The sequence below is a fragment of the Trichechus manatus genome, unplaced genomic scaffold, assembly GCF_000243295.1.
Source record: "Trichechus manatus latirostris isolate Lorelei unplaced genomic scaffold, TriManLat1.0 scaffold00152, whole genome shotgun sequence".
NCBI classification, from domain to species: domain Eukaryota; kingdom Metazoa; phylum Chordata; class Mammalia; order Sirenia; family Trichechidae; genus Trichechus; species Trichechus manatus.
Genome location: NW_004444088.1, coordinates 5,788,458 through 5,804,828, shown reverse-complemented (window position 1 = coordinate 5,804,828; position 16,371 = coordinate 5,788,458). Strand labels below are relative to the sequence as shown.

At 36.7% G+C, this 16,371-nt stretch overlaps 1 protein-coding gene across 3 annotated transcripts in view; it reads right to left on the bottom strand.

Annotated features, from left to right (window-relative positions):
• Positions 1–5,649: 5,649 nt before the first annotated feature.
• Positions 5,650–16,371, bottom strand: part of IL7 (interleukin 7) — a 57,179-nt gene continuing 46,457 nt past the window's right edge. For 2 of the 3 annotated variants that reach the window (XM_023740306.1, XM_023740305.1), the window contains 4 exons: positions 12,943–13,023; positions 11,416–11,547; positions 9,558–9,611; positions 5,650–6,453 (listed from right to left, as the gene is read on the bottom strand). In XM_023740306.1, coding sequence (XP_023596074.1) covers positions 6,334–6,453; positions 9,558–9,611; positions 11,416–11,547; positions 12,943–13,023 — 387 coding nt within the window. In that variant the 3' untranslated portion in view covers positions 5,650–6,333. Of the gene's footprint in view, positions 6,454–6,968; positions 7,060–9,557; positions 9,612–11,415; positions 11,548–12,942; positions 13,024–16,371 lie in introns of those variants that run through there. The other variant, XM_023740308.1, reaches the window with a different exon arrangement.

The following is a 16,371-nucleotide window of genomic DNA, read 5'->3' as shown; positions in this document are numbered from 1 at the left end:
ATGAGAGAATCCTCAGTATACCAATTTAAGACACCTCTGCTCATCCCAATCATGGTGTTAGGTAATCATGGACTGAATTATAAGAAATAGACTTTAACTGGGTATAATTATATCTATCTTGCAGGGCTAATTTGAGGATTATCAGTAATGTGTATAAGATCTTTGCCACACTGTCTGGTACTGAACAGACTGTCAGTAAATGATATTTATTTTTCTTTAATATATAATTGTATATATATGTGCATGGTATACGTCCATCAAATATTTATTGAAATCTTATTATGTGCCAGGCACAGTTGTATGTAGGTGCTGGGAATTACAGCAGTGAAGAAAAACCGAAAACCAAACCCACTGCCATCGAGTCAATTCCAACACATAGCGACCCCATAGGGTTTCCAAGGCTGTAAATCTTGAGGGACCCAGACTGCCACATCTTTTCTCCCGAGGAGCTGCTGGTGGTTTCGAACCGCTGACCTTTCAATTAGCGGTCAGTCACTTTAACCAACAAGGCAGCCAAAAATTTCCACCCTTTTGAAGTTCACATTCTAGTAGAGGAAGACTAAAAATAAGGAAGATAAATTAGTAAATGTATTTTATATTAGATCGTAGCAAGTGCTAAGGAGACACAAAGGCAGGGAAGGAGTTAGGAGACAGGCGTGGGCGTGGGTTATAATTTTAAACAGGGCATTCAGGGAAGATTTCATTGAGAAAGTGGTATCTGAGCAAAGATGTGAATGAGAGGGGGTGAGCCATTATTGTTTATTCTTTTTGGTTTACTGCCCTTCATTGTTTATCAGATCATTATTTTTTAGTGCTTTCTATTAAAAAGTGCTCAGTGTGGGTGAAACACGCGGGTTGACGAGAAGAAAGAGTATTTCATACAGAGGGTGAATAAGAGTGCAAACGCTCTGAGATGGAGCCCAGGACCTCTGGAATCGTGTGAGCAAGGAGAGGAGTAGCACACTAAGTCAGACATAACCAGCCAGGGTGTGTACGCCTCAGAGGCTGGTCAGATGGCTTTGGGTTACTCAGAGGAAGACAGGAAGCCATGGAAGGGTTTTGAGTAGGGGAGAGTCATGATCTGGCTTAAGCATATTATCTGAGTATATGCTCTTTAGTCCCTAAATTAGTGACAAATTGAAGGTAAGAGAAAATAGCTGTCTCCTGCTACTCTCTAAAGTGGCTGCATGTATTAATCAAATTAAGTATTCTTAACACATAGCTCTCAGAATAATATTGTACTATAAGATTTAAAGTTGAAGCAGGCTGAGACTTGCCTCCCCAACCGAGAGCAACGCAAAAGGAGCAGTTTCCTCCTTCACAAGATGACCTTCCAGTCCGTGAATCTCCCACGAGTCTTTACAAGACAGTCTTCCCCTTGACTGATTCTCCCTCTCTGTTGTCCTCTTCTAGAAAACACGTCTTGGAAGGGATTAGGTCCCACTCTACTCCAGCATGGCCTTGTGTTAACCTAACTGGTAATATCTCAAAGACCCTATTTCCAAACAAGGTCACGTTCACAGGTACCAGGGCCTAGGGCTTTAGCATACTTTGGACGACGGAGGGGGATGCAATTCAGTCCATAACACCTTGAGAAAAGGGGGTTAATAAAAGGTGCAAATGGATTAGAACTGGCAGATCAGTAGGTCTTGAGGAAGCTCCAGGGATAGATCCCTCTGTCTCTACAACTTGCTTAGCTCATCTGTCAATTCTCTTTATTGTTTGGTACAATATAGTAGGACAGACAGACATGTACATAAGTAGTTGTAACAAACGCAGTATGAAAAGTACTAAAACATAGGCATGAATAAGAAGCTCCTTTGTATTCTTGTGAAACCCTTGTTAGGCTCAAATGTCTCCTCCTCAGAAGGATCTTCCTTGATCACCTTACCTAAAATATATCACCTTTTTCCACCAATCTGTCTCATAGCCCATTTTGTTCCCCAGTAGAACTTCTTTTCTGGAATGATATTGTTCAGTTGCTATTGCCTCCTGCCTCTCCTGGAAACTTCCTGAAGGCAGGGACTTGGTCTGCATTTTTCATTGTACTCCTAGCATCAGAACCGGCATGTTGAAGATGCTTAATAAACATTTGTTATGTGAATGAATTATCTGTATTTGTGTGACATCTTCCCATTAAATGGTCTGTGTTCAAAAGCTGGAGCTTCTTTAAACCCCCACTTGGCTCTGAAGAGATTAGTCCCAACCTTGGTATCTAACTTCTTCTAAGGAAAGTAACACCTGTTTCTTAAACAGAAAGATTTATCAGTCTAGCCATTAGTTTACTCACAGCAAAAGACAGATCCATTTCCTTTCTCTTTTCTTCAGTTCAGGGCATGACAGACAAAGAGATGATGGTGTAGATAACATCTTCTTGCACTTCCCTGGAAGATCTTTCTGGTTCTACCAAAAAGCCGTCACCTCACCTGATTGGATGTTCTGCAAACCATACTCCTTCCATTGTCACAGAATTCAGACCTTTTCCAAACATTTACAAGGTTTTCTGCCCAAATAAATTTTTAAGTAAAATGTTTCCAACTGAATCAGATTACTTCAGACATAAGAACATTTCTGATAAGAATGGAAGGTGAAATTTGACAATCATATGTCCATCTCTCACATGCTAACATATGGTAGGTTATTAAGCATTATTGATTGAACTGAGCAGTGGGGGCACAAAGGAAGAATGGTCCACCCCCCCTTGAAAGGTGTGCAAAGGCTTCAGAAACAATGGGACCTTCTGACTGGGCCTTGAAAAGGAATGAATCTAGCAAGCAAGAGTAGGAAACAATTGTCCGTGTTGCCACTTGCCTTAACTTTTCTCATGTAAAATATTTATATAAAATTAATTCACTTTTAGAAAGTTATGTTAATCTCTCCCCTTCCTCTTTAGAATATTTTCTACCTTATACAGAAAAATGTACTTCTTACCATTTTATATGGAGAGAATGCAAAACAAACAAAAGCAAATCTTAGGTTCTTCCCAAAATAAAATGACCATTTTAAATCTTTCTTGAATACTTAACTGATTTTGTGGATCAAGGTGAATACATGCATTTTTATATTTAGATATTTAAAACTGTTGAAATTGGCAATTACGTACCTACCTGTTTTGTTCTCTTGTCTTACATTGTTTCCACAGATCCTAAAATTTGGTCAGAATCAAGACTGAGAGATGTTTCACAACAAATACAGTTTAGAAACCAAAGAAATTTCCATGGAGATGTTGAGGTTGGGTCATATTTTCTTAAATTGAAATTAGTTAGTCCTGAGGTCCTATCATATCCATCTTATGTAATTTATATTTTTATTGTATAAATGTATTTTCTGGATTATTTAAATAGATTTTAATAATAGAATACTTAAATGCAATTCAGTTTTACTCACTTACTACCATATATCTGCTTATTCCCATTAGGAGCTAAAGGGAACAAAAAGAATCTCCAGAGGAGAGAAAGAATTGAGATGACCCTTGAGGTTTGAACAAAATCTGGATAAAATTTGAAAGAGCTTTTAACGTAGTGAGAACATCATGAATAAAGACATAAAGATGACGTGTATAGAGCAGCATAAAGACTGGTCTGAGGAGTGTACAGGATGTGTGTTTCTGAAGAAATATTTATAGTGGAGTTGGTAAAATAGCTTTCTTCCTTAAGCTGGCTATTAATGAAAGTATGGACTAAAGCAAAAAAAAAAAAAAAAAAAATTTCTAGTTCAGGTTTTCCATGGATGAAGCTTTAAAAGAGAGAAACATTTCTGAAGAGTGATTTCTTTAGCAAGTTCCTTGAAATCCTGTTTTACAAGACTGTTAAACTGAGATCTTTAGTATAAAGCAAATATTCCCCAAAATGTGTTAGGTTAATTATTTTTACATAAAAGTATAGTTCTGTAGTCAAATACATTTTATAAACAATAAACTTTTTTGAATTCCCAGAACCACTAATATATCTACATGGATTGTGAACATCCAAGAGAAAATTTCTATGATCTCAGAACACAGAATTCCCTTTCATTTTTTTCTTTTCTCTCTTTTTCTAGCATCTATGAGGATTAGGACTTCTTAGAACAAACTTTGGAAAATGCTGATATAAAGCATCCATATACACATTTGAAAGAAAGTATGTTCCTGCAGACAAAACACATCTTTAATAATGGAGCAGAAATAGTAAAACTATTATATTCTTAATCATTATTAATCACCCTGCTTTGCCCTTACCTACTTACAAGTGGGTAGGAAACAAAGAAGGGAAATAAAGCCATAAATATATAGGCATTTTCCCCCAAGTATTTGACACATAGTATATGATGAATCAACTTTTTTGAGTGTGAATTTTCTCAAAAATTCAAATCTATCACAAACAAATAATGACATGACCAAGGAAGAAGATCGTATGAATGCTTCTAGTAAGCATTTAAAAAAATACTGTTTCTTATTTTTATCACAATCTCAGAGAATTTTTTCAACGTTGTTAGGAAATGTTACAGACAGCCCTCAAGGAAACAGTTTCAACTTACCTGTAGAAACTTAAATTTCCTAATTTCTATGACTGACGGTTTACCAATACCACCAGTTCATCAGGATTGAGGTGTACCACATAGATGAACATATTACGACTTCGTGGAGGATCATTTGCTCCTAAAAAATGTTAATCAACTCCCTTTTCCGGAGTTCACACTGAAGCCAAACAGAAAACTATCTTGACCCAAAGCCCCACTGGTGAGGTATTCCCGTGACTTCTTTACAGTTATAAATAACAACTGTAAACAATTCTGTACAACTACCTATACTAGTGAGGTGGGAACTCAGTACAGGTTGGGGAGAGTGAGGAGAGCAGAGAGACAAACGCAGACTGAGAGGAAATATTACCAGGTGTCACCTGAGCATCTTCTGTAGGTCAAATAAAGCCAGTCAGCAGCGACTTAGATGTGGTGGAGTCGTGAGAGGGCATGGAGCATGCAAGTCCAACAAACTGCAAACTGGTAGCTGTTTCAGGAATCTGGCCCGCCTCTAACAGCATTTCCATTTCCCTTTATAAGTGAGTAAGGACTGTCTGCAGACCTCACTTTAACAGGGTCTTGTATATACAAAGGTATCTTTTTATTTTTTTTATTGTTGTAGTTAATTGAAGTTTACATTTCAAGTTAGTCTCCCACACAAAATTTTATACATACATTGTTATGTGACCCTAATCTTTTAAAAGGCTAGAGTTTAACAATGTCAGAAAGTAGTTTTCCTGCTCTTATCTAATTTTGGGTAATAAGATTCTGGGTAATAAGCTATGAAGGATGTTATATTCAGTGTAAGTGGGAGATCAAATGGTGCAATATCAAAAATTTCATCTTAAAAATTCTGTTGGGGATCATTAAATGAATCTGGTAGTGTTAATGCATAGGACATTTATTATCAAAGGAGAAATGTTATCCAAAGTAAGCAATTTGTCTGTAAACGGTATGAAAATATTTTTATATACAGATACAGTGTCAAAATTAAATACACATATTGCATTGAATAAAGGCCAACATATATTATTCTTTCAAAAATATACTTCACAAATCGCAAACTCATTTAGACAAGTTTTATTATACATACCTGGCAAAAGTAACTCATTACTAAGGTTTAGCATCCTTAGAAGAGATGGGTTTCTGTTGTTGTTTTTTTTTTTGAAATTATCCTTTATTTCCATTTAAATACATTTGATATACCATTTGTTGAAGGCCCTATATTAAGCGTTCATGTTTAGTTACGTCTCTTGATAACTCTCGTAAGTATCTCGAACTTCTCTATGCTGTTGCTTCTGTAAGGTATGATTAGCTTGTCCTCACGGGCGTTACTCATAGCTCACTGTTAACCCTGAAATATTCCCAGCCAGGAAGATGCAAATTTCCACTCTTAATGCAGTCTACTGATGCAGAGTGGGCCATAAAATTACTTTGATAATTAAACAATGTTAATTTTTGACTCCATCCCTGCAACCATTATATACTTCATAGATTTGATATTTTTCCCTGAAATTCTCAAACAAGTTTATAAAGTATTATTGCAACTGGTACCTTATATGAATTGTCTTATACAAAATCAGTTCAGAATTAAAACAGATCGATACGTGCCCACATAACATATAAAATATATTGTTGATTGCAGCATTTGTTTTCCACTGTTAATGTCCATCTTCTAGTATTAAAATATGGATTCTTTTCAACGGCTGTAATCCACTTTAACCAGGATGCATTCAGTAGCATCTAGGAGGCATTCTATCCCAAAAAAATTGCATGAGCAAATTTTGATGGATGCAACTAAAGTTCATAGGGTTCTATATTGCCCTTCCATATTTTTCAGGGATCTTTAGCACCTCTCAAAATTTTATTCCAACAAGTTTTCATCTTTTCTAGTAGTCTCCTTAGGAAACACAAGTCATTCCATTTTTTCTGTTCCTTCAACAATTTATTTTCTTCCTAGACAGATAAATACAAAAGTTTTATTTACACACTTTTATAAAAATATGAGCTTTTTAGTAGTCAATTGATTTGTAATAGTCTTTAATTTCCATCATGTTAGGTCTTACTGAAAATTTGGTACAAGTTTTGGTGTAATGAAAGAGGAGAATCTTGCAGGATTTTTTTTAACCTATGACTTCTAAGTATAATTTTGATCACTGAAGTGTGAGAAATTGAAGGTAGGTGTGGTTTATTATGTAGGGCTAATCAAAGTGCTAGGTCAGATGGCTGCCATGTTCACACTGCAGCTTTAGACATAATAATACTGTTTAAACTTTTGTGAGAAAAATATTTGTAGATTACTCAATGAGGTTTTTTTTTTTTTTAACAGTTTTTAAATATTATTCTTTCCACTAAGAAAAAACAAAAACGAACAAACAATAAAACATGGGAAAATGTAGGTTCAGTGGAGGTAATAAATTAACACTGAAAATCTTCAGCTTGTTTTCTCAAAGGAGGTTTATAAGGATATACCTGGCCGTGCCTGTGTCCTAGGGTCCACCCCATCATCTGGCCTTCACCAGGGCATGGAAGATGCCTGTCTCATAAGCTAATTTTCAGCCCCTGATGAGAATCGTAAAACTTTACAGAAAGTGGAGAACTAGAAGGGAATAGCTCTGCATGAATCCGGAGTCCCTGGGTAGTGCAAATGAACTCACTTGGTACAAGTCCACCAACAGACACCTCAGAAGAAAGGCCTGGCGATCTACTCCTGAAAAATCAGCCATTGAAAATGCTATGGTCCACAGTCCTACTGTGACACACCTGGGATCATCATGAGTCCGAATCAGTTCAGTGGCAACGGGTTATACTAACCTCACTCCCCAAGGCCAGAAGGCTCACAGGAATATAACTGAGTTCACGCAGAAACCAGCTGCTGTTGAGTAGATCCCACCTCATGGCAACCTCATGTGTGTAAGAGTAGAACCGTGCACCACAAGATTTTCAATGGCTGATTTTTCGGAAGTAGATCCCCATGCCTTTCTTCCAAAGCACCTCTGGGTGGACTCAAACCGCCAACCTTTCTGTTAGCAGCCAAGCACTTAACTGTCTGTATCACCCAGGGACTCTCAGGTTAGTATATTAAAAAAACAAAAACAAAAACAAAAACCAAACTCGTTGCCGTCGAATGGATTCTGACTCATAGTGGCCCTACAGGACAGAGTAGAACTGCCCCATGGGGTTTCCAAGGAATGGCTGGTGGATTTGAACTGCTGACCTTTTGGCGAGCAGCTGAGCTCTTAACCACTGAGCCACCAGGGCTTCAAGGTTAGTATAGGGTAGGGAGGTTAGTATAGAGTAGGGTAATTATTTTTAGATAACAACCAGTTATTGGGTGTTTCCCAGGTCAGGTATTATGCTCGATGCTTTACATACATTACTTCATTTTATTCACATAACAACCTTTATGAACTTGATAATTTCACCTTACTTCACAGATGAGGAAACTGAGCTTCAAAGAGAATAAATAACATGCCAAGATCACATTGCTAGTAAGTAGAATGACTGGGTTTCTTGTACAAGTCTGTCCTAATCCAGAGCCCTATATATATAGATATATTTAAACTTCGGTCACAAATTAGGATCTCTTTTAGTTATATATGTATTAACACTAGCACATAATCCTCTCAATAATATATTTCAAAGATTAGACAATAGATTTTAAAGATAAATAGGGAGGCAAATTCATAATTTTTTAATGAGAGTCCCAGGACATTTTTAAAAAGTACAAATTGAAGTTTACTTGACTAAGCACATTTGAAATACATAAATGTGAAAACATATGACTATCCCTAAGAGACCAAGAATGGGTACTCCTTAAAAAAACAAAGACCCTTGATTTTAACTCTGCAATCCTGGGAACACAGAGATTCTCTCCCTTTTCTAAATGTTCTTTCTGTGTTTTCTTAGCCAGAGGCCCTCAGCACATTTATATCATTTTTAGCTCCTGCATTCATTTCAAATCTTCCATTTCAGGTGGAATTCCTAGGGTTTCCTGAGTCCTGGGGTGTGCAAACTCTCTCTGCTTCTCCAAGAAAAGTAATGAATTTCTATCTTCCCATGTATTTACTGGTCAAATAACCTTATAATAATTATGGAAATCTAAATGAAGAACCAGTCACTCTCAGAAACCAGACGTGTTTATTTTTCCATGCCCTGTACTAGTTATGTGCTTATATAATTTTAAAGTTTCAGGTGGCACAGTGGTTAAGAGTTTGGCTGCTAACCGAAAGGTCAACAGTTCAAATCCACGCATCATTCCTTGGAAACCCTATGGGGCAGTTCTACTTATCCTATAGAGTCGCTATGAGTCGGAATTGACTTGATGGCAACTGGTTAGGTTTGGCTTTTGGTTTATTCATTCATAAATATTTTCCCTATTGCTATATAGTTTTCTATATTGGTATCTATTTAGTATATATGTATAAATACAATATACAAATAGATTATTTATACTACTATATACAGAGTAGCATACATATAGCATACAAATAATGTGCCCATGTAAATAACACGCCCACACATATAATGTGTGCCTAGGAAAATAATGCACGAGGGGATTGCACAGTTGGTAAAAAACGTATAATGTATGCTTTATTTGTGTAAAAACACAATATATATTATATAAACTATACAATCTATCCATACTAATAAAATAGATATAAAATAGATCCTCTGTGTTTTAATTTACATTTCTTTAGTAACTAGCAAGGATGGTTTTTTCCTTCAGATATTAATTTTCTCCTTTATAAATTGTTTGTGTCTTTTGGCTATTTCCTATTGAGGTGTTAATGTTGTTGCTTTTTTTAAAAAAAATCAATACTCTGATATTTTCTCTAGCTTCTTTTCTTTTATTTTAAAATAAAATTTTTTAAAATGCAGTTGAAAGAGATCCAATTTTCACAGAGGCTTCCCTATTCGCTTTATTAACATGATAATGAATATTTTCAAAACCAATCATAGAGAGGAGAAAAAGAACAATTTAAAGAGAAACATTAAGGAATTGTTTTCAGTAAAGAACTGATGAATCATTATTTAAAAAATTATACAATTAATCTCACCAAATTCTTAATGGGTTGGCCTTCACCCTGGGAAGGTGCTTTTCTTTCTTTAACCTTAAAAACAAAGTCACATTTACAATATGGAATATTAATTGTTTAGTGCTTCTCTCATTAATTATGATAGCTAATTTTCATATTACTCTCAGCTCACCTAATTGATTTGAGAATCTACTTTAAATTCCTGATTGCTAGGATGACAGAATACTAATTTCATTTAGAAATAGAATATCAGGGAAAAGGAGGAAGCAGCAGAGGTTAGTTGTCTGAATGCCCTGGATCCATAATTTTTTAGGTATACCCGGCACTGTGTTAAATGCTGTGAGGTATGGTAATTTAACATAGAGGGGTATATTAAAAGAGACAAAACTAGCATTTAAGTCAACATGAAAATAAATTAGTATTAAACTGTGTAATCCAGTCCATACATTTTATCAAGTTTCACCCATCAGAAGAGCATGTCTGGCTCATGAAAAAAATTCAATGTAGCCGACTGTCTTCTGTAATATCTTGCCTGTTCATTTCAAGGAAAAGGTGGAATATATCGGGTTAATGTAATACAACTGTATTTAAACATTTGAATTATTTGTGTATTTTCTTTCTCTACACTTAGTTGCTTTTGAAACATGGTGATCCATGCAAAGCTTGAAACATGAGAGAAAGGATTGCAAATCTATAGCATACCTATGACCCCGACCCTTCCTGGGCCAAGAGGTGACATCACTGGTCTGTTCTGCACTCTTTTGAGCTGACTCCAGATACGAGGCTTATACTCAACATACTACTTCCAATAGTCACTACTAATCAATCGGAACATGTAAGGAACATGAAACCTCTCTGCCATTAGGTTTATAGCAGAGAAATGGAGAAATTCCTAACCTAAGTAAGGGCACAAAACTGGAAATAAGTTTGGCAAATCCAGAATACCAGCAGGGGACTGGTTTGCACCAGGTAAATAAAGCAGTGATAAATGAAGCTGTCCAAGTTATATAATCTCTATTTTCATCACTGCCAATGGGGTTTAAAGAAAATCTTACCATTTTTCCTTCTGTGGGAAACTACAGGTATTCAAAACCAAACAAAAATCCTTTTTATATCATAAAAATGTTAATTTTTTAAAATCATACTAAATCTTTTGTCTTTGTGTGGCAGATGGTAAAATCCTTGAAGAGGATGACAATGATAATAATAATATTTAACATTTACTGAAGCCTTTTTCGTACAAAGCATTTTACATGAACTATGCTATTTAATCCTTTCAACATCCTATAATGTAGATGCTATATTTTTCTTCATTTTGTAGATAAGGAAACTGTTGTCCAGTCTCAAGATAATGTCTCCCAGAATTTGTTTTGTTTTTATATTTCATAAGAAAAATGAGCCATAGCCATATCAGAATTATTAAAGCAAAGAAATGGAAAATGGTGGCCACATACATGCTCAGTTTTAGCACATAAAGATATTTGTTAGATGTATTTGATTACCTGTTTTATTTGTTAGGAGTTCTTATAAACATGTGTATATATGGATTAAAATTATTAATAGGTTTTTAAAGATAAAAAAATTACCATTCTCCACTCAACTTATCACTCTTGTCTCCTTGGAAATTACTATGGCAATGAGGTACCCATTCGTTTATTTTTACTACCCCTTCATAAATTATTTATCACCTTAAGCCAGAGATGAATAAGCAGTTTCCAAGTTGATACTTTCCTCTTCTAGAGTTGAGTAGATGTATTTCAACTCTAAGTTGTAATGAACACTTAGAATTCTAGATAACGGAAATGACCTACAGAGAAATGAAGTATGCAACACAGGAGTAGTTTCTATTTTTGATCAAAGTAAACAGTCGTCAGCTTACCTTGCCAGTGCAGTTCAACAGTTTTAATGTGCCTTCTGAAACAATTAATAAGTGGAGATTGAAATCCTCACTGATATTCATTTTAAGAAATTGCTTCAACTTGCGAGCAGCCCGATATAGAAACATAGCTTCCTATTTCAGAAAGAAAGTCAGAAGGGCTGTGGTTCAAATAAAGCATTATGAAATGATAAACTTTCTTAAGAAGCCTAAAGGCAGAGTCTTATCTCTAAGCCACGCCCCACCTCCACCCTAGCTTTCTTTTCCAGTTAATCACATGACTGACAAATAACAGGACCGAAACTGTTTAGCTCGTAGATGCCAGTGTGAAGTGCTTAGAACAAAGTTTAATTTTCTATTTGACCGGTCTCTTCTCTCTTACATATATGTCAACTTATCACTTAAGTGTGCACATATGACAAGATTATTGTAAACAGGATATCCAAAAGAGAAGATTTCTGGAAGCTACTATAATAAAAGACCAAAGAAGAATCAACGCCTCTGAATTATGGTGCTGGCAAAGAATACTGAATGGACTGCCAGAAGAATGAACAAATCTGTCTTGGAAGAAATCCAGCCAGAATGCTTGGAAGCGAGGATGAAGAGACTTCTCTCATGTACTTTGGGCATGGATCAAGAGTGACCAGTCATCAAAAGTAGAGGGTCAGTGAAAGAGAGGAAGACCCTCAACGAGACGGACTGACACAGTGGTTGCCAACAATGGACTCAAACATAGCAACAATTGTGAGGATGGTGCAGGATCCGGCAGGGTTTCCGTCTGTTGTACATAAGGTCATTATGAGTCAGAACAGACTTGATGGCACCTAACAACAACAACATGTGTGGTTTTATTGAACCTTTTAAGCTTTAGATGAATAGCTTGTAATAAGAAAATAAAAAGCCATATTGACCTAAAACAGGTACTTAAAGATACTTAAAACAAGAAATTAAAAAGAAGAATGTATGGATATAATATGGGATGTCATGCGGTTAACTCAGCTATTTTGATTTTAAAAAGACTATCAAATAAAAAACTAGTTTCTCTACAAAGAAATGACACAAACTTTTGAAAGTTTTGTAGATTGTAATATTATGCCAATGGGAGGTGGCAGTAGTTAAAAGATAAGCAAACATTGAAAGAAAAAAATCCAAAATGCCTGCAATCAAATTATCCTATGACTTACGTTCATGTGTGTTTTGTGTGTGTGCAAGTAATCACTCTAACAAGTACTTTCCTGCAAAAGGAATTCAGAAGTAGGAAATACGTGTGTCCTTGAGTTCAGTAGTTTTTCTAGTATTTTCAAGGTGAAAAATCGAATGCCAAAACAGAAAAATCTGATAAACATGAGGTTATTTGTAAAATAAAAGTATAAAGGAAGATCAGAGTATAATTTAGTAGATCAATGGGAAATGTGTGGTTAGAACTGAAGGAATATGTTATTAATATAATTGTCTAACAGAGGCACAAGAAATAAAGCTTCTACAAAATCAAGCTTGAATGGCATATAAACTTCAAATAATTATCATTACCTTATTATCATCACATGAATGCTTTTTTAAAAAGTTAGATTCATTAGTCGGGCAATTGCTACCGATTTCTATCACGTTGTCCTGTAATAAATAATATAAAACAATATGGTTAAAACTGAGGACTTTTCCAATAACGTAGTAATTATAAAAATCACAATGTTATAATACCTGGTATTTAGATGTACATTTAAAGGAAAATAATTTAGACGGGCTCAGCTGATTAGGTATAAAGAATAGTGTGCTATAATTGAAGAATAAATAAGTATGTACATAAACCCTCACATATTTACAGTACCTCTCAGACTCCTTAATTTAATCCCAGAATTCATTGATAGAATCTGGCTCCTCTGGGTACATAAAAGTACTTATTTTAGAGGTGACAATATACAGACCAAAAACAAACACACCAAAAAAAAAAAACAAACCAAACTCATTGTCATTGAGTCGATTCAGACTCACAGAGATGCGACCCTACAGGACAGAGTAGAACTGCCCCATAGGGCTTCCAAGGCTATAATCTTTACAAGAGCCAACTGCCACATCTTTCTCCCTTGGAGCAGCTGGTGGGTTTGAACAGCCGATCTTTCGGTCAGCAGCCGAGCACTTAACCACTGTGCCACCAGGGCTTCTTAATATATAGACATAGTACTGTAAATTTTGAAATCATGAAGTCGAGATGGATTTAAGAAGTTATTCTGACTAATTCCCTGCCACCATCAAATAGCAACAAAGGCAATTCACATTAGAATTAAGGGAAAACCCTTGACAGTGAGGGTGGGGTTAGAATTCATTCTACAGCATCTTTTAACAATCCAGTTTATCTGGGATGACTGAGGTAGACTTTTGCTGATTAATGGTGGGGTTCAATGTGTGTGTACAGTAAACATAGGAGGGGTAAGGCTGACTGGTATGTGCTCATTTTTCCTTTCTAAGGACTGTAATCCTGGTGGCGCAGTGGTTAAGAGCTACGGCTGCTAACCAAAAGGTTGGCAGTTTGAATCCACCAAGTGCTTGTTGGAAACCCTATGGGGCAGTTCTACTCTGTCCTTTCAGGGTCACTATGAGTTGGAATCGACTTGATGGCAATGGTTTTTTTTTGTTTTATAAGGACTGTATTATAAGAAGATGGGGATTACCTGAATTAAGAATTTATCTGAGGGGCAAGGAGCAACATGGTGCTATAGACAGAAGCACCATGCTGTCCTTCCACAGCAAAGACCCAAAAAACTAAGTTAAACAGAGACAAACATCAATCCTGAAACCCTAAGCATCAAATGAAGAGAAAAAGAACTCAGCCAAGCACCGAATGAAATTAGAAACTGACAGAGAGAGCAAGGAGAGATATGTGCAGAGGTCCCCTATCAGCTAATGCAGCAGGATTTGCCATCTTGGAATCCTCTCGGAGGCTGGCGAACAGAGAGTACAGGAAAGCAGCTTCATGGAGCTCCCAGCAGGAGACAGAACAACCAGTAACCAGAAATATATGCTTTCCCACCCCTTACCCCTCTTCACCCCCACTTGGCCTCCTCTGCTTCCTGTGGCCACAGTCTCTTGGCCAGGAGGCACTGGCTTTACCCCTGTGCTGGTTGGATTCCAACTGTCCGCGCTGGCTGGCTTCCTAAGTGCTGTTTTTTGGTTGCTGGTGTTGCCTTTTCCCACTTCTTTTGGTTTCTTCCATACCTCTTACAATCTTCCCCTCCTTTCTCTCAAATACCTGGCTCCATGTGTCATCTATACTTCTTCCTGAAAGGCTGCGAAATGCTGCTTGACTGTGGGACTGCTTCCTGGCCCATGCCACCATGGTGGTGGGATCCCTGGGGCTGTTTTTTATTTTTTTGTTTTGATTTGTTTGTTTTCTTTTTCTTTTTTTGGCTTGGAAGCCCCTTCTAGCTGGGCAGTACTGCGTGGCTTGGGAGCTACTCTGTCAGTCTGTGCAGCTGCGTGGTGGGATCCCTGGAGGCATTTCTTTTTTCTTGTTTTTTGTTTTGTTTGTTTGTTTGTTTTCTTTTCTTTTCTCTCTTTTTCCCTTTTTGTCTTTCTTCATTTCTCAGATTCTCATCTCTTTATAATTACCTTCTCTTTATGTCTCCTGAATACCTGAAGCTGTGTGACACCTCTAACCCTTCTAGCCAGGCTGTACTTCACAGCCTGGGGGCAACTTCCCCAGTCCTAAGAGCCACACCAGTGGGATCCCTGGGGGCTTTTCTTTCTTTTTCTAATTTTTAATTATTCATTTTTTATATTTTACCCTTTTTCTTTTTTCCTTTTTGTTTTTCTCTATTTCTCAGTCTCTCATCTCTCCACTCCAACAGCAAGCTCCCTTAGCACTCTTTTTTATTTGTTTGTATGTTTTTGGCTCCTGTTCCACTCTCCTCTCTCTCCCCTTTCCCATGCCCATCTTAGCTCCACACATCACAAACTCCCCCTCCTTCCTGCCTACCTGCACAATGTGCTGAATATCATCACACCCCTGAGCAGCACAGGCATGGCCTACTGGAACCTGCCCTGCACTAATTCCCAGCCCGCCTTGTTGGCCCTAGTATGTACAACAAACAACATATCCCAGCAACTCCTCTTCAGCTGGAACTGCCCTGCTGTACCATACCTGAATGACTGGCCCTGCTCATTGGAGAAGGAGGCTAAAAGTATCATGCCCACAGATGAGCAAACAAGAAAGTACAGCCTGCCTGCTCAGACATAACTAAATAAAACAAAAAATCAGGATGAAACAAACAAATCTACAATCAATAAATGAGGAAAATAACTACTGAATGTCCCAAAGACAGTAGACAATACCAATACACATTAAAAAACAGGACAGGATGGTTCCAGTAGGCATCCAAAATAAAACACCAGATGACTTTAGAGTAGAAGAAAAGGCACTAGAACTCTGATAGGGAATTCAAATCTCTAATATTCAGAGCTATCCATGAGTTGAAGCAAAAAGCAGACAAAAATGAGGAAAAAAATAGACAAATTCATGGAAAAGGCAGACAAATTCATGGAAAATACAGACAAAAAAGTGGAAGAATTCAGGAAAATAATACAGGAACAAAATGCCAAAATAAATTCACAACTAGAAATCATACAAAAACAACAATTAGAAATCCAAAGATAAACAACAAGATTTCAGAAATGATCAGTGTCATAGAGGGGCTGAGGAGCAGGTTTGAAATGATGGAAAACAGATCAGCAAAATCGAAGACAAATACTTGAATACAACCCTGTTTGAGGAAAAATCAGAAAAAAGAACAAAGAAAAATGAAGAAACCCTGAGAATTATGTGGGATACAATCAAAAGCAAAAATTTTCAAGTGATCAGAGTTCCAGAACAGGGGAGGAACTTCCCCAATATCACGAAAGATGAAAAGCTGACCATCCAAGAAGCTCAATGAACCCCATATAGGATAGACCCCAAAATAAAATCAC